The 24,028-nt window shown below is 44.9% G+C and overlaps 1 protein-coding gene across 2 annotated transcripts in view; it reads right to left on the reverse strand.

Annotated features, from left to right (window-relative positions):
- Nucleotides 1-1,854: 1,854 nt before the first annotated feature.
- The window catches only part of LOC147641030 (D-xylose-proton symporter-like 2), a 53,624-nt gene continuing 31,450 nt past the window's right edge, over nt 1,855-24,028 (reverse strand). For both annotated transcript variants that reach the window (XM_086817496.1, XM_086817504.1), the window contains 8 exons: nt 19,871-19,972; nt 19,425-19,790; nt 19,292-19,339; nt 18,861-18,923; nt 14,404-14,484; nt 14,151-14,249; nt 13,738-13,875; nt 1,855-2,380 (listed from right to left, as the gene is read on the reverse strand). In XM_086817496.1, coding sequence (XP_086673622.1) covers nt 2,246-2,380; nt 13,738-13,875; nt 14,151-14,249; nt 14,404-14,484; nt 18,861-18,923; nt 19,292-19,339; nt 19,425-19,790; nt 19,871-19,972 — 1,032 coding nt within the window. In that variant the 3' untranslated portion in view covers nt 1,855-2,245. The remainder of the gene's footprint in view (nt 2,381-13,737; nt 13,876-14,150; nt 14,250-14,403; nt 14,485-18,860; nt 18,924-19,291; nt 19,340-19,424; nt 19,791-19,870; nt 19,973-24,028) is intronic.

Genomic DNA, 24,028 nt, shown 5'->3' on the forward strand with positions numbered 1-24,028 from the left:
TGAGTATGCCTAATGGCTCTCTCTCTATCCAAGATCTATTGCCTTTTGGATAAGGCCACACTGTGATAAAGATCACTAACACTCTCTAAGGCAAGAGAAACTGTTTGTCTAGAGTCAAGAGCATCACAAGCTCTCCAAACATCCAACATCTGTCGAGATAACTCCGCATCTAAGTAAAGAGACTCTGGTATGTGTACTTGGCGAGAAGAGTTTTGGCTCCCGAGATCTCTAATGCACAAAACTACAAGACAATGGTCTGACTTTGAGGTACCTAGGGCAATGATGATAGTGCCACCTCTGTCACAAGTGCCCAATCATCAACATAATAGCATTCCAAGCAGGCATAAATGCAACCTGCACGACTCTTGCGATTACTCCAAGAAAAGGAGTGAATCTAGCTTCCTATGATAGTTATCCTCTAACCAATAGTCCCTCCCATGAAAGGAAAAAATAAATCTCTCCCAAGATGCTCTCTCAAGCAGGTGAATATGCGAGTTGCTCAACATGTTGAAGTCACATCCAATTATCCAATGATTTGCATGAGGAAGAGAGTCCATGATGGCATTTCAAAAAGAATTCTCTCCTTTGAGGTTAGGAGTATACACATTCAGCATATCAATTCTGCATAAGCATAATCCATCTACTCTGGCATGGATAATAACTCTATGACCAATCATGTAAGGACTAATTGTAGCTATCGCTGAAGTAGATACTCGACCTTTAGTTCCATTTGTAATGGACCAGAAAGTGTGCCTAGATAAAAGCTTGCCATATCTATTGCACTAGCCGACATCAAGCTTATGCTCATGCATGAGCAAAATATCCATGGGACCGTCGTAAGGTGAAGCTAGTTCTTGATGACCTACTTCTAGTGGTGAGGAGAGATGCCACTAAGGCCACATTCCATGAGACAACTCTCATGGTAAAGAGGCAAAAAACATGGCACCAAATCTAGTTTGACACCTAGGTCTGCATTGTAATGCAAGGAGTGTACATGTGACCCATCTACCTAGACACTCTATTCACCATGTAATACATCCTCATGCAATAAATCCCTATGTAATACATCCTACTGTAAAGGTGATGCGTCAACATCCACAAACTGGCCCACTATAATGGGATCTCACGTGATCATCAGGTGGAACACGAGTGGGTACATGCCTGTCAACCTGGCTATAAAATCAAACAATTGTCGGAAAGATCTATTTGGAAGATGCCCTTCCAAGTAAGTGGGCATCAGGCGGCAAGCTCGGTGTGGGAAGTGCTCATAAGATCCAATCCCTAACCTAAAAGCAGAATGGATAAGACCCAAAAATCTTTCCATTAGAAGCTTGAACTATGCTCCCCTTTTTAAGAAGCCATTGCCATTTTTGTTTCTCATTTTTTCAAAATCTACGCTCTTGCAAAAAAAAAGGATTGTGATGATTGGCTTGGACAGAAGCCTCAACACCGTAAAAACTTTTCCATACGTTAACGCAAGCGAAGAAGCGGGAAAGGCAGAAGTTTCTCATGGCATGAATTAGAAGCTTTTAGATCGAATTAGGGTTTTCCTGCTTTTTGCTGCCACATTAGGATTTCGTCAGGCTGCTCACCGCGTTCTGCAGATTTTAATTGACACCCATACTCGCTCCTCCGCCATGGCTTTCCATTTTGATCTTGCTGAGAGAGGGTATACTAGGGGATGGCAGCTACGATCACACAATCTGTAAGTAGAATGCTCCCAGCCCTGTGTAGAGAAAAAAAACCAGAAATTCACGAGCTGAGGGGTGACGACCAGTATGTATGACGCTGCTTGCCCTCACACTCCACACTTTGAAGCTTTGGATCCAGAGAGCTCGAAAGGGAGAAGTTTGACTCTGAAGGCCCTTGGTTTATTGTTTTGCGAGCAGGAGCAAGGACTTGGTGAATACACAGAAAAGCTTGCCGAATGTCAGCAGACTATTCTGGTCTTAGGGAAGCGGCTACAAGCTCTTGAAATGCCTCAAGATCTCCAGGGATTAGGTTATGCATCAGAGAAATCAGAGCATTCTTCTTTCAAACCCTTGAAGACCCAGCAAAGAATCAAGTATGCTTGGTTTCTACCCACCTGGTGATGAATTTTTTCGAATCAGTGTACAAAAGAGTTGTGGGGAGGTAAGAATAAAAAGTAGGCCCTTGACCAGTACAACAAATTTCCACATTAAAATACAATGGTTGTGCCATGATGTGACATAAAAAAACTCCTGATTGATGGGCTAGTGTTTGTTCAAACTGAAAGTTTGACCTCTATCTCCTCCAAGCTTAGACCTTTTGTCTCGGGCACTTTAAATGCAATAAATACTAGCGCGAAGACACCGATGATTCCAAAGGTTGCAAAGGTTGCAGCTGTACCAATGGCTTCCTGTAATGTGAAAGACGACCAAAAAACACACACTTAGAACTGAAAAAATATTTAAGAACTTCAATTTTCACAGAATTAAGACAAGAACAAGGGAATTCCAAGTGGTTTGATCTCTCTCTCTCTCTCTCTCTCACACACACACACTTTTTTTTTTTTGGTAATATCCAGTGCAGTATATTTATATGCTCATAAATTTACAAGATGGGAAGTCTCCGAAGCGGAGAGTATCCCAAATGTCAGAAACATAAAGAGAAAAGCTCTAAACAAGAAGCATCCATATCACCCTCATGGCAGGCATCATATAAGGATTGCCGCAATGAGGCTCTGAAGGATTCATATGACTGGTGATTCTGCCGACCCAAGTATGCCAAATTATGCTCACTCCAAATTGTCCAAAGAGCCCAATATCTCACCCAAGAGAGAAATAGTGAGTATTGGGACAAGGACCGCATATATCTGCCAAAAAGCCAGAAATGTTTCCCAAATCTGTGACTCAGGAAACGGAGCCGAAGAAAATCTAAAATTCTCCTGAGGAGGATCCTGGAACAAGGGCAGTGCCAAAGCAGATGAAGAACAGTCTCTGAGGGAGCCTGACATCTTAGACATGTGGAAGGTGCAATGTGACGTTTAGCAAGTATGACCCCCACTGACAATGTGCCTGTCAAACATCTCCAAAGAAAAAGTCTTTGTTTCAATGGCATTTTACACTTCCACAACATCCGGAGATTCTTCCGCCACCATGAGAGGGGCTTCCTTATATGCCACAAAGAATTAGCATGTTGATGAATCCATGGGGCAGGCTGAAGAAGCCTGGAGGCTTTGATGGAGGTTAAGGCAGGAAGGGAAATAGGATGAATGCATGTAGTAGTGGCTGCAATTGCCAATCCATAAGCCTGTCTGTGTCAGCCACGGGTGGAATAGGTAAAAAGGGATGCAATAAATCAGCAATTTTCTTCCATATCAACCTATGATGCATTCCCAATGCATAGGAAGCAGTGGCTCGGGGAAAGGATAAGACATATCCCCGATCATCTACCACATCATGTATGTACCTAATTCCCAATTTCATAAGATTGTATGCCCGAACAGGTTCCTGTAAAGCAAGTGGAGTGTCAAAGATGGCACTCCAATGAATACTTTCTTTCCTCATCGAGTTTGTCTCCAAGCAATTATCAGGAGCCCATTTGACCTTAGAGAGAACTTGTTTCCAGTCAAGTATGAGGGCAGTAGAGAAAGGACAACCAGGTATCCTCCCTACAAATCTCCCAATCACAACCTCCCAATGATCCGTAATCAATGACCATAAGCACAAGTCCTCATGTTGACACACATGGATGCTAACATACAAGTCCATGGCTGCTGTTGACGGAAGAAAGTATGCAACATTGTAGCCTTCCTTGCAAGTACATGATATTTTATATTGAGGACATTAAGTCCACCATGCATCCTTGGGGAGCACACCATTTCCATCTTCATCAGTCTCAATGCTTTCACAGCAGTTTTTGTCTTCCATAATATCTCCATAGCTTGAGACATAAAAGCTGAAATATCCCTGGAGGACCAACGCAGCAAGGGCAAATAGAACTGGACATAGGACATCACAATGGATTGTACTATTCTGAGCTTGACATGAAGAGGCCAAGTAGAAATCTTCCAGTATTCCAGTTTATGTTGAAGTCTTTGGAAAATCCATTTTAACTGCTGCTTTCTGGTGATATGCCATCCTATGGGATATCCCAAATGCCTGACAATATCTCTGGAATGCACCACCTGACCCGGCCAAAGAATAGAATGCCAGTCACATTGTTTCAGGGGGAGTAATTTAGATTTGTCAAAATTGACATGCAATCCCGCTGCCAATCCATATAAAGAAAGAGTGGCCATAAGCATGCGAAGTTCCCGAGGAGAATTCTGTGGCATGAAGAAGGAATCATCAACATATGCTTGTGCCAAAAAAGATGTAGCCCCTGGGATTTTGAGACCAGTCATCTGTCCTGTGTTTGTAAGATGATCAAGATACATCAAAAGAGGTGTGTCCACTATGTCTTCGAATGTGACATGCATGTATGCAGGAAGACACCACAGACGATGATAATACAACATCATACCCCTAACAGATGGGCCTTGATTCATGTCGAATTGCAGTTGTTCAGCTTGATATCCATCATAGAGCTCTTTGGGTTGATCAATTAGGACCACGAGCAATTTTAAAAATCGAACACTGGCCATGATTGTTGGGTCCGGGATACGGCGCCATGCCTGTATCCAAGTGAGCATCTGTTTTCTTTGCTCCCGTATGTTTGTAAAGGTTACTGGCATGAAGATTGGGAAATTGTAAACAGACATGGGAGTCGTGCTGCTTGGTCTCCTGAAACTCCAGTGGACTCCATCGTCTCTTTAGTGGCATGTATAATGGGTCAACTCGCTGAGTTGGTGGCGTGCACATATAGACTTGGCTGTATTCTGGAATTGTCAAGAATTCTTTTCTCCAGTCCGACTATATTCCAAAATCTTCTAATTTGGGAGATGTGCATCATTTGTGATGATAGTGGCATAGCCCCCTCGTGTGTGTACGGGGTGAGCTTTTCTTCACCTACGAAAGCAATAACTGATCATGAAGGTAATAATTTAAATCTCCAACAAGTCGGCCAATGGTGGATTGGCTAATTTTGTGTGCCGCGCCACATTAAACCACAATGTACCCTCTCCAGCCAAAGGAAGTAGTTCTTCTAAATCTAGGCAAGGTGCTCGTAGAGGGTATGGTACATAAGGCTATTTTGTCGGTGTGACCTCAGAGTAGGCTTCTGGTAGAATTCTTCGAGTTGGCTCAAATGGTGTTACTTGCATTAACACCTTGAACATCAGCTTCGGCTTTAACAGTGGATTGCTAGCTCGAATGAAGCCTTCATATTCTGTACCAGACAATGACTCCAAAACTGTATCATCAGTAAAAGCTTCAATATTGTCTTGGGAAACAGTATAGCGTACCTCCTGAGGTTGCCGTTGGGGAGACGGTTGGCTTGAGACTTGTTAGTAGGTGGGGCATTAGGATAGGGATTAAGTAGTTTACTAGCGACATTAGAATATACTGGGTAAGTGGAGATGGAAGATGAAGATGGTGCCTCTTCCTGACCATGACCTGAGCTGGGGGGTGGGTGGCTAGGTTTGTGAGATTTCATAAACTCTTGAAGGTTAGGGATATCCTCCGAATTTATGTTAGCATATTCAATATGGGTGGCATCAAAAGTGTAAAGTACACTGGTTAACATGGATTCTAAGTGTTTGTAGATATTAGAGTATAGTTTCAGAATTCCAAAAGAGTGATATAAAGTAGACTCACATAAGTTTAAATGTTGGTGAGTATTGTAGACTTCAAGCCACCCATGGCTTATAATCCATTGATAACTTTGTGCTACCACCTCGTAGTTGGCTGGTGTCTCGGGAATGTCATCTGGAACAAACAAGTCTAATTTTTCGACACTGTTGTCCAAAATTTCAGAGTTTTGTAGTAACACTAACTACGAAGGTTTAACACAATAGGATGTAATGGATAAAAGTAGATATCTTGTGGATTAGTTAATACTATATCTCCCTGCAAAATTTCCATTATGATAGTGGGGTCAACATCACGCTCAGTATTCTGCTTAATGAGGGTTAGTTCACCTAGGCCTAGGTCCTTAGACAGATTTATATCATATTGAAGTAAGGAGAGGGTTAGTGTAGACAAAAATAGAGTAAGAGTTTGAGGAGGGACCCGAGGGGTTGCTAGCAACTGATCTATCTCGGAGGCTCGCTCAAGGAGTAGGCGCATGTCATCAGTAGGCTCTTGCCGTTGACTTCGGTCCTGAATTGCCAATTGGCGCTTCAACTCTTGTAGACGGGAGTCATTGGTGCTGAGGAGGTTTGATATGGCGGTTTCACGGACCGTCCTTGCAACATCCAACTCCTCGAAGCGCCGTGTTGCTTCCTCCTGGGCACGGCGGGCAGTAGCCTCTCTTTCTTGAGCTTCTGTGATTCTTTGAAGTCTTTCGACAAATAGGGGAGTCACACACTCATACTTTGTGAGTTGACTTATCCCCACACGTCTCTCTCTCTCTCTCCCTTCTTCTCTGTGTGTGTGTCTCCCACATGAAACCCTAACTGTTTCAGCTGAGCTTCTTTAGCTCCCTGCATGAAACACAAGTACTGGCGTGTTATTCTGTAGGACATAGAATTCAGATGTGACCTCCGCAACTTCCTCATAGTACTCTCCGCTAAGTTCTACTTCACGTACCATATCAATATCTTTTGATGGCTCTTCAATCAATACTTGGTTGATTTTAGCCTGTGGTGGTTGTGGTGGTAGAACCGATGGTGGTAGAGGTGAAGTGTCCTATACCCGGAACATCCCCCTAGGCAAATAGGAAGAGTTGGGTTGTCCTGCAGTTGCAGTGACTTGTCCAGGTGGTGCTGGTAAAGCCAATGGAGCTCTAGGTGCCAGCAGCTGTGCAACTGTTTGGAACCTTGGATATCTGCACATTGAAGTGTCATGATTCCCTAATTTTACACACTGTGCACAATAGAGTAATGGCCTTGCTCTTAATTGTGGACATTCAGTGGTAGTGTCATTCAATCTGCACATAGAGCACCACACCAATTCCCTACGAGGGTAAAGATGGTTATGTCCATGCTCAGATGTTTCTCTTCTCTCCTTTACCTTCAATTTCTCTAGTATTGCGTTACTGAGCTCGTCCCACAGTCACATTTCCGACTTGCTTGCTTCGAGTTCCAATCTCTTGGTGACTCGAAACACGCGAAGTCGTCGTTGTCGAAGATATTCTGACATCTTCCGGTTGCGACAATTCCAGCATATTATCTTCATATTCAATTGCCAGTTTGCAACATGCATCTGGAGTGGCTGGTCCGGCTAGTACCAGATAATCACGCATCTTGTGGTCTAACTCCTCTCCGGAAGCAAGGCAATAATTGATCGTCAGTTAACCTCTCCCGTAGTTTGCACCTTGAATTTAAGTGCTCAAGTCGAGACACACAGTCTCTCATCGACTCCATTTTCTTTTGTTTGATATTGTGCAACTGTGCCACAGGGCTCCATCTGTCACCACTTCTGGCAAAGCTAGGCACACACATTCTTGAGTCGTGTGAAGTTATCCTTGGGTTTGAGGGTTCAGAATCACCGATGCACTTTCTCTTCTAGGGTCAGTGAGAAAGCATGAATCATTGTCACATCACTGACATGCCCGCAGGTTTCGCATGTGGATTCAAAACTCTCTACATGTTGAATAGGATCCCCATCCCCAAAGAATTTTTTGACGAGCTTGGAAATGATGTGTGGCTTCATCTGGGAGAGTCGGGATTCTAGAGCAGTGCCTAGTTGCCTGACCATTCCTCGGTTCATTTCTGCGGCCATATTCAACAGGTCCGTCCTTGTGGCTGCATTAAGATCAATGGTTGGATCCACCCTCCGTCTTTGAGAAATCGCTCCCCCCCTACCAAGACCTCGTCCTCTTCCTGTGTTGGCTCTTCTAGGTATCTCCTGGATGGTCCTGCCACTACACCTTGGAGTGGCTCATCATTAGTTGCCTTTGTACGCCTTTGCAGAATTAAAAGTTCCATGTCCTGTAGGAACGTAGGATGATTGGTGTAAAGACGGTCCTCCACTTCACCCGCCGCTCTACAAACCCTTCCTCAGGTCGTGAGTTGGATTTGATTAAGGCGTGAGATTGTAGGAAAAAGTTCACGCTGTGAAGAGATAAGGTTTCACGTCGTGAAAAATGATGGGTTTACATCGTGAACAAAAAATGATTCACGCCGTGAAAGTTTCTAAAATGGTTCACGTTGTGAACGATTTGGTTCACGCCGTGAACGATTTGGTTCACGCCGTAAAGAGTTCTGAAATAGTTCACGTCGTGAACGATATTCTGCACTTTCACGTATTTAAAAATTTTGGCTCTTGGGATCAAAGATGTCAAGATAAGGCTACCTTTTTTTTTTTTCTTTTTCTTTTTTTCCAGAAAGAGACTTCTATTAAGTATGAGAAAAACATACAACAATCACAGCTATAAGCCGGAAGAGAATAGAATCACCCCAATATGTAAGGTGATTTCAACCACTGAGGAGCATCATGATGCCATGTAAGACCTGTGGTACTAGAGGAAAAGAAGATGCCATGGTTCCATTCCCGCATAAATATCACACGCTTCGCCTGCGCAAAACGAGAGGGCCCCTGAATGCGAGCCCAAGTAGCCATAAGAGTGTTGGCAAGGTAATCCCGTGAATTGTGGCGTTAATCGCAGCGCTCATGTCGAGAGCGGTTCATGGCATGAAGTTGCAGAAAACGGTTCACGACATGAACATTTTCCTGCAGTTTCACGTGGGAACTTCCCGTGTCGACTAATGTGATTCTAGGTGCAAAATACTTATCCAACAGTTCCCAAAATGATTGTGCCACGTCTAAGGAGTGGAATACAAGTTCAAGGCACAGTCAATGGCTCCTTATTTTTTCGATTTTTGTGAATTCTTGGAACAGAAGAAAAACAGAACACCAACCTGCTCGTTCACGTTGATGATTCCAATGATGCAAATATCAAAATTAACTAGAAAAACAATGAAGCTCTATTCTAAGAGCACTCCACCACACATATACACAATAAACACAACCAATTTCTCACGTTTTTTTACTTCCACACAAATCTTATCCATTCATTTTCTACACAATGCACTACCAGAATGCAAAGACAATCATGAATCTTATGCAATGGGAGCTGAAACTCCAAGAGGAAGGAAGTAACAAAGGTGTCTCCTCGGCAGCAGCGCCAGAAATGTTATGGGCTACCACACCTCCAAGAGGGAACTCAATGCATTCACCTAAAGGAAGAGCAATAGAACACAACTGTCATAGGGCACTTACCAATGCTTCGAACTTGAGTCCCTTGAGGCCTCCAAGCTCACTTGTTAAGCTCCAAACCTCCCAGCTCCACCTCCACACGCTGTCACCGTAGAGTCGCTCACACCGTCGCATAAGCCAATCACTCTCTCACTCTTCCACACAAGCATGAATCATACAAGCATAGAAGAGACACAAATGCTAGAATACTCTCTCTCAATCTCTCTCAAGATACAAAGAAGAGCTCTCAATAGAACAAAGAAGGATTGTGTCTTTTCATTATGAGAAAATGTCTTAAATACAATTGGCCCTTATTCACACTTGGGTGCCTAAAACTTACTTAACTAAGGCCTTGGGTGGCCAATATTTCATAATGTACAACTTTTATAGTATCTTTTCATGACACTGAATAATGTCCTCAATTGGAGGAGCATACTTGTTAATCCTAAAATGGGATTAACAGCATGATGGTGAAAAGTAAAACCTCTCTTATCAAGAGAAGTGGTTGTCCATAAATCTCTCAATGCAAGATCAACCACAATATTTCTCGAGGCCACTTTCTCAGAAGCATATGTGAATGCAAGATTAACCGCAACATTTCTCCAGGTCACTTTTTCAGAAGCATATGTGAATGGCCCTGAGTATTGTCCTGAGGAGAAGGGGAGTTATTAAAATCCCCACAAATAAGAGCATCGGACAACTAAGAATACGGACTCATAAAATGCCCCAAAAGAGTTCGGTGGGCTGAACAATAAGATGCTTAAAGCGGAAAGCTGTGTTGTGTAGCATTGAGACAGAAGGCCTTGTTAAATAGGGCCTAAATAGGTACAAATGAAGAGGCATATCCTTGACGAAAAGGTGACTCTTGAATGAATAGTTATGTCCTTTGGACGTAGAGATGTGTCTCTTTGAATAGTTGTCCTTTGGTGATGACCCATGTAACAAGGTGTGATCCTTCACTGGTGTCCTTTCAATGATTAATAATCAGAGAGATTAAGTCACAATCGTGACATTTCCTCCCACTTAAAATAAGATCTAGGGTTATATAAGTGATAGTTGTTATCTAAAGAACTCTTGAAGTAATTCAAGGTCCTGTTGTAATCACTTTGCCAAGTTGAATTTGAATCATCCAAATCTTTTCATTGTACCATCTGTCGAACATCAAGAATCTTCTCTGGAATCATAGACTTACCTTGGTTCATACACCTTTGTACAAGCCTATTGAGGGTTGTTTCTATTCCGGTTTTGGGCAATAGAATCTTCTGCTAGTCATCATATACTTCGTCATCTACACACATCTCCTGTGTACCTCATGTACGAGCTTAGAGTTATCTGGACTTGGATCTGGGTCTGGGTCTGGTCTGGGTCTGGGTCTGGGTCTGGACTTGGATTTGCATTTGGATTTGGATATGGACTTGAATTTGGATCTAGATCTAGAATTGGATTTGGATCTAGAATTGGACTAGGATTTGGACTTGGATATTGGATCTGGTACCAGCCCGGTGAGAGATTCTTGTTGGTCATCCCCGTGGTGTGCTCGACATCAAGATCTCGTGCCTCAACATCGACTTCGACTTGGGTTTCTGCACCGGCATATTTGTTCGCTTTTGTATTCATTGATGTATTGATCCTAGCTTGCGAGCCCGTTGATTGTTCCTGAATAAATTCCTAAAAGGGGACGGGGCTTGTTCCCCGCTCAGTGTGTGTGTGTGTGTGTACTGTGCAAAGTTTCCTAAACCCTTCTCTCTCCCCCTCTCTATCTTCTCTCTCTATTTCTATCTCTTGGATACGTGGTGGAATCTGTCACAACATGCCCCATTGGGCTTACAAAAAGAAATGTAAGCAATGTGCTATCACAGTCCGAATCCTCTCTGCTTCCCAGAACTCCCATAAACAGTGGTACTCTTTGAAGCTCCTGCACATCTCCAACATGCTAGGCTAACACCGACAACAACCGATCTCAATTGGTTGGTGGCGAGACCACCAAGTAGAGAAAGCCAAATAAAGGAGGATATATGTGTCCTCTTGTAAGAAGGCCACAACCTCCTCCAAAAAGTCCTCTCAATGTCAAGTGTGATAGCATAAGTCTCCCAATGAGGTCTAAGAGTAGGAACTCTCTAAATGTGTCCCAAGACTAGATACCTGGCATTCTGAACAATATAACTAAAGAAAGGCATGCTTTTCATCGGTTGGTAGCATCCATCCTGTAAAGTGCCCAGGCTAACAGTCCCTACGATTAAGCATAAACATAAAAGGCAACACAGACACTAGCATCTAGCTCACCGCCCAACCACACAACCATTCACGCTCACCCTCGAACACAAGGGGATAATAGAATGTAAGACATAGCTCCACGTGCAAAGTCTGTGGCGTCCCATACCACCAATACACACCCATACCACCAGTACACACCCATCGGATGTAAGCATAGAGTAGTCTCAAGGCCTCGAGTCCAGGTTTGAGGAGCTCTCCCTCAAGCTGACTCATAAAGTTACTTATATATAGGCCTCCTATAAACCAGGAGCCAAATATAGCATATGTCTCATAAAAGCTACTAGTCCCCACTTAAGATGCTTAACCCCTAGGCTATGGTTAACCAAACCTTAAGATCTTAACCCTGATTAGCCTTGGGACATAACACCTCCACTCCCACTCAATGAGGTCCAATGCAAATACCTCATAGGGCATCATCGTACAACCAAAGGCTCCAAGCATATGTGATCATCCCTAGGGGGGGTCAATATGAAAATGCCTCCTTGCTTTGCCAACAACTCTTACAGGACGCATCTGGTTTGGTGATATCCTGCACATCACATCTCTCCAAATACCATCCATCCTGTACAAAGAAAAAAGACCGGTGCGTCATCCTCCCCCAGTGTGGGGAAGCCCATAACCTATAGTGGTACACTTGTCCCTGAGAAAACTCCAAACCACTAGTGATCAAGCCCTTCTAAGAAAGCCCATGTGATTCAGTGATTGGGTATGGCAGCATCAATCTACACAATCCTTTGACTAGTGCCCCTCGGATGATGCGTAAGCAACCCTCACTGAGGCTTTTAAGACTCGTCCAATCCAACACTGTAGGGAAGAGAGTCTCCCACCCAGCCCACTAAATACGTGTAGCTGCCCCCATAGGTCTACCATACTCATCCAAGACCAAGTCATTCCACATAATGGGCTGTCGATTACCCTCCTCAGCTGACCGTGGAGGCATGTGAACAAAGAATCTCCTCACACAATCCCAAGTTGAAGGAGGCATCTAATCATAGACGAGGTTGGGGAGCAATGTTCGCCTCCAAAAAGATCTCTGGGTGTACGATGTTCAATCCCCCCTCTTGCTTGGGTGGGATAATGGTTTCCCAAGCAACTCTAGCCCTAGTGTGTACTCTGCCATCTGATCTTGAATGAGGCAACGTAACTGGCCAATGCATCCTCTATGAAGAACCCAACAAGAAGTGATAAACCAAGTAGTGGCAAGCACCACTTGGTTAACCACCAAGGCTCTAGATGCCAAATCAAGGTTCCTACTACTCCAATGCTAAAGTTTGCTTTTAATGCTCATGAACACAGTCGAGTGGGATGGGGCCGAAGCTCTCTCAAGAAAGCGTCCCCGTGTCTGCGGAACTTGAGCAGGAAGAGCCCTAGGCAAAGCTGGTCCGGAAAGTCAATGATCCTGAAGAGTGGACCAAATCCCTCATGGAACAGAGTGAAACCTTGCGTGGATCTCATAGTATACTAGGCAGCAACATATGTAATGCTCCTTTGTCTTAACCTCTGTGTGGCATAATCCGCAGAGATCCTCTCATCCCTGGGTCTCCGTATGAGCTCCCCGGCTCCGAAGATGCGCTCAGCTCTTCCTATCTCCACTCTGAGGCACCAATCGCTATCCGCATGGCATGGGATATGTGAACACTCAAGTAGCCTGGCTGCTTAGTGAGCATTAGGAAGTGATCTCTATAGAAGTGCATCTTCTGTGGGAACTCTGAGGTGTGATCCATGTGCCGTGGGTGTAGAGGCTGAGAAGAACTACGGTTGGTGTTCTCATGAGAGAGTTGGAGAAAAGGGAAGTTCAAACTGTACTGAAGGGGTGATATGCCATGGACATTATTGTATCACTTTGGTCTCATAGACCCATCGGGTATTAATATATCTTTCGTTCTTTCTTTCTATTGTGGGTCCAACCAACCGAGACATCCACCATCAACATTCTTGCATCCAGATTTTTGACAGGGGTGTGAGACAGCTTTCCCAAGGGAATCAGCCTTAAAATCATGTAACAGCAGGTCTGCAGACTGTAACATGAAGGTCATTTGAAGGGAATTGGGTGTCCTACATCTTACTGGGAAGAAGCGTGGAACATACTTCATAATGTACACATTTTTTAATCTTGATGGAGTTAAATCATCAGAGTCCACTGGCATGATGATAGCAAACTATCTGATAGATTACATGACCCATCAAAACAGAATTATACCTCCAAGGGACAGAAGGAAAACGTCACAAGAGCATTTGCAGCAAAATTTATGAGGACCACAATACTTGAAGCCCATCCTCTTGTTCTCAATGGGAAAATCTCTGAAAGCAGAATCCATCCTACTGGTCCAAAGGAAACCTGAAAAAACCAACCAGCACAACAGCTGATATAATCACATGCATGATGAAACTTCTGCACTGCCCCGATCTCTTGTGCACATGCGCGACCATGCTGGTGCGCGTGCACACACACAAGCCATGCATGAGAGTACTACTGCCAAAACTGTTCATTTGTTCAGCCACAAGGAAATTCCATATATGGATCAGTCATCAGCTATGTTTTGTAGAGAACTAGGTGCTTTTTCTTGCTTTTTGTGACATTGCCCAGACAAACAATCATATGTAACAGGTTACCTGATAGGCCCCCACATAAAGAAGCAAGGCGATGACTGCCACAGCAGAAGCCCCTTCCACAAATGCATAATATAATGCTAGAAGAAAGAGGGACATGGTCTGCAGATGGAAATGAAGAGAAAAGTGTTACTATAACTGGACAAAAAATACAGTCCTGCTCCAAACACCCAACCCAACACGCGCGCGCGCGTGCACACAACAACAACAAACCAACCTTCCCTCACCCTTTTAACCAACCTTTACACAACCTTACCAAGACTCCTACACCTCCAATCAGCAATGGCCTCCGACCTAGCTTATCGACTTTCCAAACGGCAATCAGTGTCATCAAAATCTGCACATACACTAACAAGTAATTATTTAGTTAACAACAGATGAAACCACAAAAGGTTAATACCATAGATGCGGTTCTGATCACTAAAGAAAGCCATATAAGCCATAATCAAGAAAATTGGACTGCAAATGCTTTCACAAGAAAAGTTTATGATTATTCACGAAAGCCAATGCCCAGAAATCCCTCTTACACAGACCCCATTTTCCCAACTCAACAGAGAATGAAGCCTGTTTCCATGTCACCCATGACTGCACGTCTAATGGCATCATATTTAGCAGTCACCGGGGCCTCTTTTTCCATTGTCAGAGCATTCAGACATCTAGCACCTTTGTGGGCTGGAGAACAGAGCGCTTGATGGGCCTCCTGTAATAAAACATAACTCTCATGCATCTATACAGCACTCTTAACATCAACTATCAGAATCAAATTCCAAGCTTAAAGGTGGTGATCCAGAAAGGTGAGCTACTCGTCCTCATTCCAGGTATCCTACTTCTGGCTGTTTCTACACGGTGGGTTGCCCACTAAGTGTGACCTTCTAGGCTGATAACTGTAGCAGGGTTCGTTGCCTGGCACACTAAAGGAATGCTTCTCCTCTGGACAGTATGTCCAGAATCCTCAACACTCACGACACAATGTACACATAAAAAGACTAATACAGACTAGAATATAAGAATAGCACAATAACAAGAATACTGTAAACATTACTTGCATTACTTACCAAGAAACTGTTACATGCCCTTCACTGTACGGTGCATACCCAACAGTAGTCACAGTGAGTCAGACGACACACATGATGGAATAACAAGTGACTACAGGACTCGATGAACAAGACCAGATGGAAAGGATGATCCCAAGGATGAGCTGAGGAATCATTTTAATGGTTCTTGCGAGACGGTGGCGCCGGTGGAGTTCATGGAATGATGAGTCTCCTATATTTGGCAGATGCCCATCGGGGTGACAGTGAGGTGCCTCCAATGCAGGTTTGTGCACGCCTCATGTATCCGTTGGTGGTGTGCTTCTGTTTCTGGATGGTCCACCGAATGCTCCGGGATGGTCCAGCAGTGTCGGGACGGTCCAGCAGGGACGTCCAGACCCGATCCAATGTGGGCACCCTGTGATGGTCCAGCAGGAACAGTCTAGTGTGGCCACCCTTAGTAGCTACAGGTTGCCCACCACACCGTCCTCGGTGAGGAAGATAAACTAAACTGATAAATTGTTACTGAATGAAAATATGCACTATATTGTCAAAACATCATGAAAGATAGTATGTACAATAATAGAAAACATTGACATCATGAGAAAGATGGTATGTACAATGATAAAAAGCTACAAGGCGCTCATCATGCTGGCAGAAAACTCTAAAACTGACGTCGTGCTGGGTACCCCAGTTGATGGAGAGGTTTGAGAACCAGTGAGAAGTAGTTGGAGAGGGCAGAGAGACTGGTGAAGGGCATCTAAGTCCGCTGCTTGGGCTCGTAAGGAGACGAGCTCCCTGTTTTGTTGTGCCACTTGGTCACGCAATTCAAGCACCTCCTCTATGTTGTGGGAAGATGATGTGCCGAGGTGGGTGAGCTCCGATTCAGCTTCATGAAGGCATTGCTCAAGAGTAGAGACTTGAGTCAGAATACCCCGAATCGCATCCTCCGCCTGTCGAGTGCGATCCCTCTCGTGACGGGTATCCCAGAGAGCTCGAAGTAGTAGTCTGTGAGGTAGGTGGAGTAAATGTGAAGATCAGCGGAGAGATTATCCAAACCTTGGACTATGCAGCAAGCTCGACCAAGATGAGGAAAGGACAACCGCTCTGGAGGATCAGGGAACCACAAGCAGGGTAGATCTCCCATGGAAATATCTGGAGCATTGTAAGAAAAGGGAGAGTCAGGAAGCTCAATGCGCTCTGTACTATCACCTCGATCAACGCACCAGGTGAGTTCATGTGGAGAACTCAAGGTAGGTGTGGGAAGAGAGGGCTCCCCAAAAGCGATGACCGAAGTAGCCGCAGGAAGGACAACCATAGTAGGAGGGTTAGCTCAAAGGGATCCGGATGACAACATGCTTCCCGTGTGTAGTGGCGCGGGGAAGTGGTGAGGGTGCCATGCCCGGAAGGTGAGGTAGGGAAGGGGACGGAACTTGTTGCTAGCGAGAGTAGGGACAACGTGAAGAGGCAGGCGAGGATGGTAGGCAGCCAGATGATGCCGCACCAATTGAGACCCTTGGGGTGGAAATGGGAGTTGAGTGGAGTGGAGTGGAAGGGGGGCGGAGAGTTCTGGGTGGCAAGGCGGGTGGTGCACCAGTGAGACAAGGCTGGGAGATCCTGTTGCACACGAGGTTGGATGTGGGACACCAGGGGAGAAGAACGGTGAGGTTGGCGAGGCAGCGGGCAAGGAGAAAAGTGTAGTGGGGGGTTGTTGCTGGAGGTAGGTGAGGAAACGGGCAAAAGGTGTCACGTGCATCTTGCACTCGGATGCCACGTAGACATATCTGAACAAGAAGGTTCAGGACCTAGAGTGGAATCTGGTCCCATGTGAGCCCAGTCCGGGACGAGTCAGCCAAGGTTCCACTCTATGCATCCGAGGTCAGGAGTGTGTTGTCCCCTGCACATGAAATAGTGTCAGTCCGTACTGTGAGTCTCCCTCTGGAATGATGTCAAGTGATCTAAGTATCTGGTCTGCACGACCGGGTGCCGGACAGCTGTAGATGCATGTAGGCTACCCCGGAGTAGAGCCTAAGGCTCTTGCTGTGGGCATGGGGGAGGTGTAGAACCACCCCCAAGGGGCCAGGAGGGCCCCAGGCTGTGCCCACCAGCCTTGGCTTGGGTTGGGAGGGCTGTCGGCCAGCCCTAGGGGCTCTGGCCGGCAGCCGACAAGGCCCAAGGCCCTGGACAGCATGTCCGCCAGGTGTGGGGCAGCCCACACAGCCAGCATAGATGCTGCCCAGCAGCCAGCAGGTGTGTTTGGGTAGCCAGCCAATGCATAAAGTGTGAAATGATGGATTTAATAGCTATTTAAATAGCATTTAATGCTATTTAAACCTAGTCGTGTGAATTTGTTGCAGGCCAACTTCAATATTGCCGCTAGCTGGCCGACTTGAAGCCTGAGAGGGTATAAAAAGCCCAGCCATCATTTATTTATTTTTTTCCATAAAGAGACTTCTATATTAAGTATGAGAAAAACATACAACAATCACAACTATAAGCCGGAAAAGAATAGAATCACCCCAATATGTAAGGTGATTTCAACCACTGAGGAGCATCATGATGCCATGTAAGACCTGTGGTACTATAGGAAAAGAAGATGCCATGGTCCCACTCCCGCATAAATATCACGCGCTTCGCCTACGCAGAACGAGAGGGCCCCTGAATGCGAGCCCAAGTAGCCATAAGAGTATGGATGATATCACCCCATATAGTACTAATGCACTGAGACCAAAAAATTTGGACACCCTCAATAGCCTCCGTGCATCTAGCTCTCGAGATCTGCCATGCTGTAATACTAGCAACAATCTCCCAACTGGTGTCAATCCTCTGTCTGGGGGGTGTATAATCAGAGTGAGGAACATCCTGCAATAAACCATGCTGGGCAATACCTCTATGAATGAAAATAGCACAATCTGTACCACTGCCCTCATAAAAAAGCTGCGGACCGGACTCGGAGAGCCAAGCAACTGCCCCCCAAGTCACATGCATGGCTCAACCACTCAATTTGCCCATAAGTTGGGCTACAGAACCCCAAATCTACTGTACAGTGCTGCATCCCCATAAACAATGTTGTACAGTCTCAGAATCTGCCGCACACCTAGGACAGGAAGGTGCTACACCAAAAACCGATCTCCACTGATTGGTGGGGAGACCACCATGTAAGAATAACCAAAAGAAATGAGATATCTGGCTCCTCCTGTATGAGTGCCAAAGTCTATGCCAATATCTATGCTGTATCACTGGAGAAATATCATAGCTCTCCCAATGAGGCCTGAGAGTAGGGATCGTACGCATCTGTCGAGTGAGGAGAAGCCTGGCATTCCGGACAGTGAAACTCAAAAGAGGAAGGCTTTTCAAAGGATCGAAGGCATCAATCCACTCCCACAGCGTGTTGAAGCACTTTCTCCATGTTTAGAATGCCTGGCACACAGCCACCAGTTGCAGACCTGCATCTATAGTGAAGGGGAGACCCCACACTTGTTCCATCAGAGATGAAATCTAAACATGAAGATGACAAGGGTGTTGAAGCATGGAGGAAGATGACATATCCAAAAGTATTACTCCATGATGAAGAACAAGCAGCAGCTATCACTGTGAATAAAAATCTGTGTTTTACGAAACATTTTACATGAACATTAAAAATGCTTATTCCAGCACCTGGGGAAGTAAAGAGCTTCTGTACCTTGAAAAACCCAAGAATGACGGAAACTCTTGCAGCATCTGCAACACCAGAAAATCCTGCACTCTGCAATCATTAAATTGCTGACATTTAGAGTAACATAAAACACCACAACCTCCAATGCTTTTGCAAGGTAGAATGAGGGTACATAGATGTGTGTGTGTGCATGTATACGTATATGTATATATATGTGTATATGCATATTCTTATGAATATGTATACGTATGTTTATATGTATGTGTACGTGTACGTGTATGTGTATGTATGTGTACATGTATGTGTATGTGCACATGTATATGTGTGCATAGATATATGTATATGTATATGTATGTGTGCATAGATATATGTACATGTATATATGCATAGATATATGTATATGAGACTTCCTTGTATCTGAGTTCATAAAGAATCCCTTAGCCATAAGAGCATAATACCTGGAAAATTTTTGAAGCATAATAAAGCACGCTTGGTTGCCCAGTAAGCTGACGTTTTCAAGACAAGCCTAGTGTTAGTTTTTTAAGCAAAAAGAAAGCTATATATTCAAGAATTGTGATACGTTATACAAACCTGTTGAAATAAGACAAGGCCAACACCAATGGTGAGGGCTTTCAGACTGGTGCCCTTAAAAATTTCTGAAATGGTCACTTCATCCTGGACAAATTGCAGCGACTGCAGGATTTCATCAAGATGGTGTTGAATGTTATCTTTGCTAGCATCCTTTCCCATCAGCCTACGGATTGCCACTATAGAATCCTCTTGTGATGACTCCATGTTTGCTTTGCCTTTGCATGCGCGAAGCAGGATCCAACGTGGAGATTGAGGTAACCAGCACATGCCCAAGGCCATAATCAGAGCTAGAGGTACACTAGCACCATACATAATTCGCCATCCACCCACTACGCCTATTGCTAGGGAACCAATGAGATACCCGAGCTATCAAAGAAGAAACCATATTCAATAACAGAGATATCAACGGAAAGCAACTTGCATTCAAATATTCCCCAACAACTCACCAGCATGCCACAAACTATCAAAGCCTCTTTCATAGATATAAGTGTCCCACGAATCTTCGTAGGACACGTCTCTGCAATGTACAAAGGGCCCCCATGCATTGTCTGATGGCACAAACAACATCAAGTTTTGAACCAATGAACTATAATGAGGCATTAATCCATGCATAAAAATAAATGAACCAAAGCACATAGTTCAAAGGACCAGGGTAAAGCAAGTGCATTCTAGTAAGGGTCTTGCAGTGCCTGCAGGAAAAGGCATGTTCAAATGAAAGGAGGCAAACATGGAGCAAGAGAATCATAGTGATAAAGTAGCGAAGGCAAAGATTAGTAGCTCCTTTGAAGAGAGATAGACACAGAGGGCCAAACCCGAGGCTGGATTCAGGTGGAAGTAATCTACACTGGTCACGTATTCACTCTCAGGCTGTCATTGGTTTTTTCCCAAGAAAGGATCCTTCTGTAAGTCATGAGAAAACATCTACAAAATGTAGTTTACAACCCTCAATAGAGGCAGAAGATACAAATGGTCCCTCATGCAAATCCAAAGGGGGAGGGGGGGGGGGGGGGGGGGGGGTGGTTTGCGCTCTAAAACAGGTCCTTGATCTCCCGAACATCTCTGGCAATACTAACACACACAAAGAAGACAGATGGATAGGTTTGCCATTGGCTGAACTCCCAACGATAGCTCCCACAGAGCACCCCCAAGCAATGAGGCTAGGCCAACACCACGACCATGCTCTACAGCAAGCCTTATGGCCACAGACCACCACTCCAAGGTGTCACTTAAAGCCATACTTATTGCCGCAGTCCAGCACTCCAAGGTGTCCACATAAAACCATGGTCTAGGCCTCACTTGGGTCTTGATCCCCTCCGAAGATAATCACTTATGAGCCCTCAACTCACTAACATAGATCCTCCAAGGGATCCAATAATAGTGTAAATGGCAATTATTAACATCTATTGGCTTTCACACCATCCCACGCCCACAAGTACCCAGAAGTCAATCACTTATAACCTACGTATACCCAACACTAGAGCCGCCCTAGGTATAAACCTAGCCTCAAGTACACGCCAACCATTCAAACCCATGGGGCCATAACATTCTCCCACCATAGGAGAATCGGGGCCATCATCTTACAACATCACAGGACTTGCTCACGCCAGCTCAGCGTTACCACTCTGAGTGCCATGTTGTGGTGCCCCATGCAGGACATCTTAGGATGATATGCGAGCCTTATGCTCTTTGTGCATGGATCAGCCCTAGCATCTCAGCTTTAGCATTTTAGCTTTGTCATTTTCTTTGATTTTAGCACCCATGATGATGATAGAATGCACAGCGGAAGAAGGGAAAATGGAAACACGAGAGAGAGAGAGAGACAGAGATGGAGAGGAAACACAGGTGTATACCTGTTCTCAATATCATCAACCAAGAATACATGTCCAGCGCAAGAGGGGAGAAGGCCTCGTATGTGAGGGACTGCAGCAAACAATGCTAAGCAATGAAAAACGAGTGAGGGTATGCCGGCTATATATATGCCCAGAAATAGGCAGCCGACTAGCTCACGACTAGGGAAAAAGGTTAAAACCTCCACGACTAGGGAAAAAGTGCCCAAGACTCCATAAAATGGGGATAAAATATGGGTAAAATAAGTGAGGGGTGACCAGACCCTCTAGCTAACATGGTCAGCCCTAGAGGCTAAAATAGGATACCAAACAGGAAGTCAACAGCAAGGGGATGATGTCCCCTCTCAGCACCAGATTCTGAGTGAACTCCAAGAAGCCAGAGACGCTATCCAAGAAAGCTCCACAAGCAATCTCCTTAGCAACTCAACTACAAAAGCAACAGAACAAGCTGCCAGGTACACCGCTCCTCAGGAAGAAAACAGGCTGCACGTGCTGCTCCAAATAATGGTTCCAAACCCAAGTGTAAGAACACTCCCCGAAGTCGAATGTCGTGTTTCCAACCTGGAGAGGGTATGAAAAACCTCAAAACCAACCAAGATCAGATCCTGTAGATAATCAATCCTGGGAGAAGCAGGCTACTCCTCACTGGAACCCTCTGCGCCTATCTGCTCAAACTCTGTAACAAGAGTTGCCAAATGCTGAAAAAAAACATCCTCTGAAAAGACCGGCATCGCAAGATGTAAAGACTCTGAGGAAAGTCCATCTGCTTAAACTCTGTACCATGAGTTGCCCAATGCTGTACATAAGCACACTCCACTGAGGTGGGCATCGCCAGATGAAAGGTGGGGCTGCAATGGAGAAGCGCCTCGAAGAGGCAAGCAACCAGCAGCAACCTGAGGAAAAAAAAACGCAGATCTGTCCACTTGTTGAAAAACGCAGATCTGACCACCTGAGGAGGGAGAGGAGGGAGCATCCAACACTGATCTTCACCGACACTCTAAAACCATGATAGAATGCACAGCGGAAGAAGGGAAAATGGAAACACAGGAGAGAGAGTGAGAGAGAGAGAGATGGAGAGGAAACACAGGTGTATACCTGCTCTCAATCTCATCAACCGAGGATACATGTCCCGAGCATAAGGGGAGAAGGCCTCGTATGTGAGGGACTGCAAACAATCCTAAGCAATGAAAAAGGAGTGAGGGTATGCCGGCTATATATATGCCCAGAAGTAGGCAGCCAACCAGCTCACGACTAGGGAAAAAACCTCCATGACTAGGGAAAAAGTGCCCAAGACTCCATAAAATGGGGATAAAATATGGGTAAAATAAGTGAGTTGTGACCAGCCCCTCTAGCTAACATGGTCAGCCCTAGAGGCTAAAATAGGACACCAAACAAGAAGTCAACAGCAAGGGGATGATGTCTAACAGATGATGTATTCCATGGACATGATGTAATCCTTTTGGTCTCATAGGTCATTTTGGCCTTTTGTAGACGTAAATACAACTCTCTCTCTTTTTCTTTTTTTTTTTTTCGTGAAATGGTGTTTCATATTATATGTAAAAATGTACATCAGCCACATGGCTCACACAGAACCTATGGCCCCAAAAAAACCCCCACAAAAGATCCTCTAAACGATCATGACCATGCAAACCTATACACTAATAAGAAAGCCTCCTAGCCAAATAAGCATCCCAGATAAAAGCATCAAAGATGAGCCAGCCGAGCCGCCGTAGACCATAACGAAATAACATCTGCATCCAGTAGCTGAGCTGAGAGAAGAGAAGAAAACTGCCAAAGCAGCAAACCGCGGATACGTAGAATGTGCCCATGTATTCCAGACAAGGAATCAAAGATGAACCCATTCCGTGTAGTCCAAATATGCCAAAGTCCTTTCCATCTAAGGAAATGGAATATCACAAGGTGACTATCCGAAGTAATGACTTGAAGACAAATCCCAAATATCCACTGATGAGCCGAAACAGTAGACCTCTCTATTGCCTCCCAAACGTGAGAGACAAAAGACCAAATCTGACGGGCCACTGGACAACTCATGAACAGATGCATAACTGTTTCAGTGCATGTCGTGCAGAAGAAGCAAGAGGCCAATGTAATTTTACGACGGCTGAGCTGATCCCGTGTAGGTAACCCTCGCACCAACATCCTCCAAATGAAAACCTTACCTTGGTAAGGGAGTTTAGACTGCCAACCACGCATAAGAGTTTTCTGCCACCATGATTTAGACTTGTGCAATCCCCACACCTTATTGGCCTTGGCTGAAACCCAATCTTTCTCTTATACGAGCTTATGATAGACCTGGTTAGCTGAAAGTGATATCAAGTCACCAGATTTACATAGTGCCCAATCAAGCCAAGGCTGATCTGCATATGGCCGAGGCAATGGAGTAAAAGGCTCAACTGCATGCATGATGTCAACCCATAGTGGCTGAAATGTCCGAGGAACCCTAAAGTGCTGCCGAATACAACGAAACGAATATGGCCTGTCACACGACCAGGTATCATAGCATCTCGGATTCTAACCAAGCCTAACCTGACCATGCGGTTGAGTCGTATGCGTGAAGCATCTCTGTCTGGCCAAACAATGACACGCGACTCCACAAATGTTTCGAACTGCAAAGAGTTCAAAAGTAGTCTTTCATGACCACGATCCCACCGAGCCAATAGTAGAACTTCATGCCAAGAAAGGAGAATATGCGATAAAATGTGAGATGAGCGAATACGGACAGGATGAGCCGCATTC

Source organism: Cibotium barometz, chromosome 2 (genome assembly GCF_041138505.1).
Source record: "Cibotium barometz isolate CiBa-2024 chromosome 2, ASM4113850v1, whole genome shotgun sequence".
NCBI classification, from domain to species: Eukaryota; Viridiplantae; Streptophyta; class Polypodiopsida; order Cyatheales; family Cibotiaceae; genus Cibotium; species Cibotium barometz.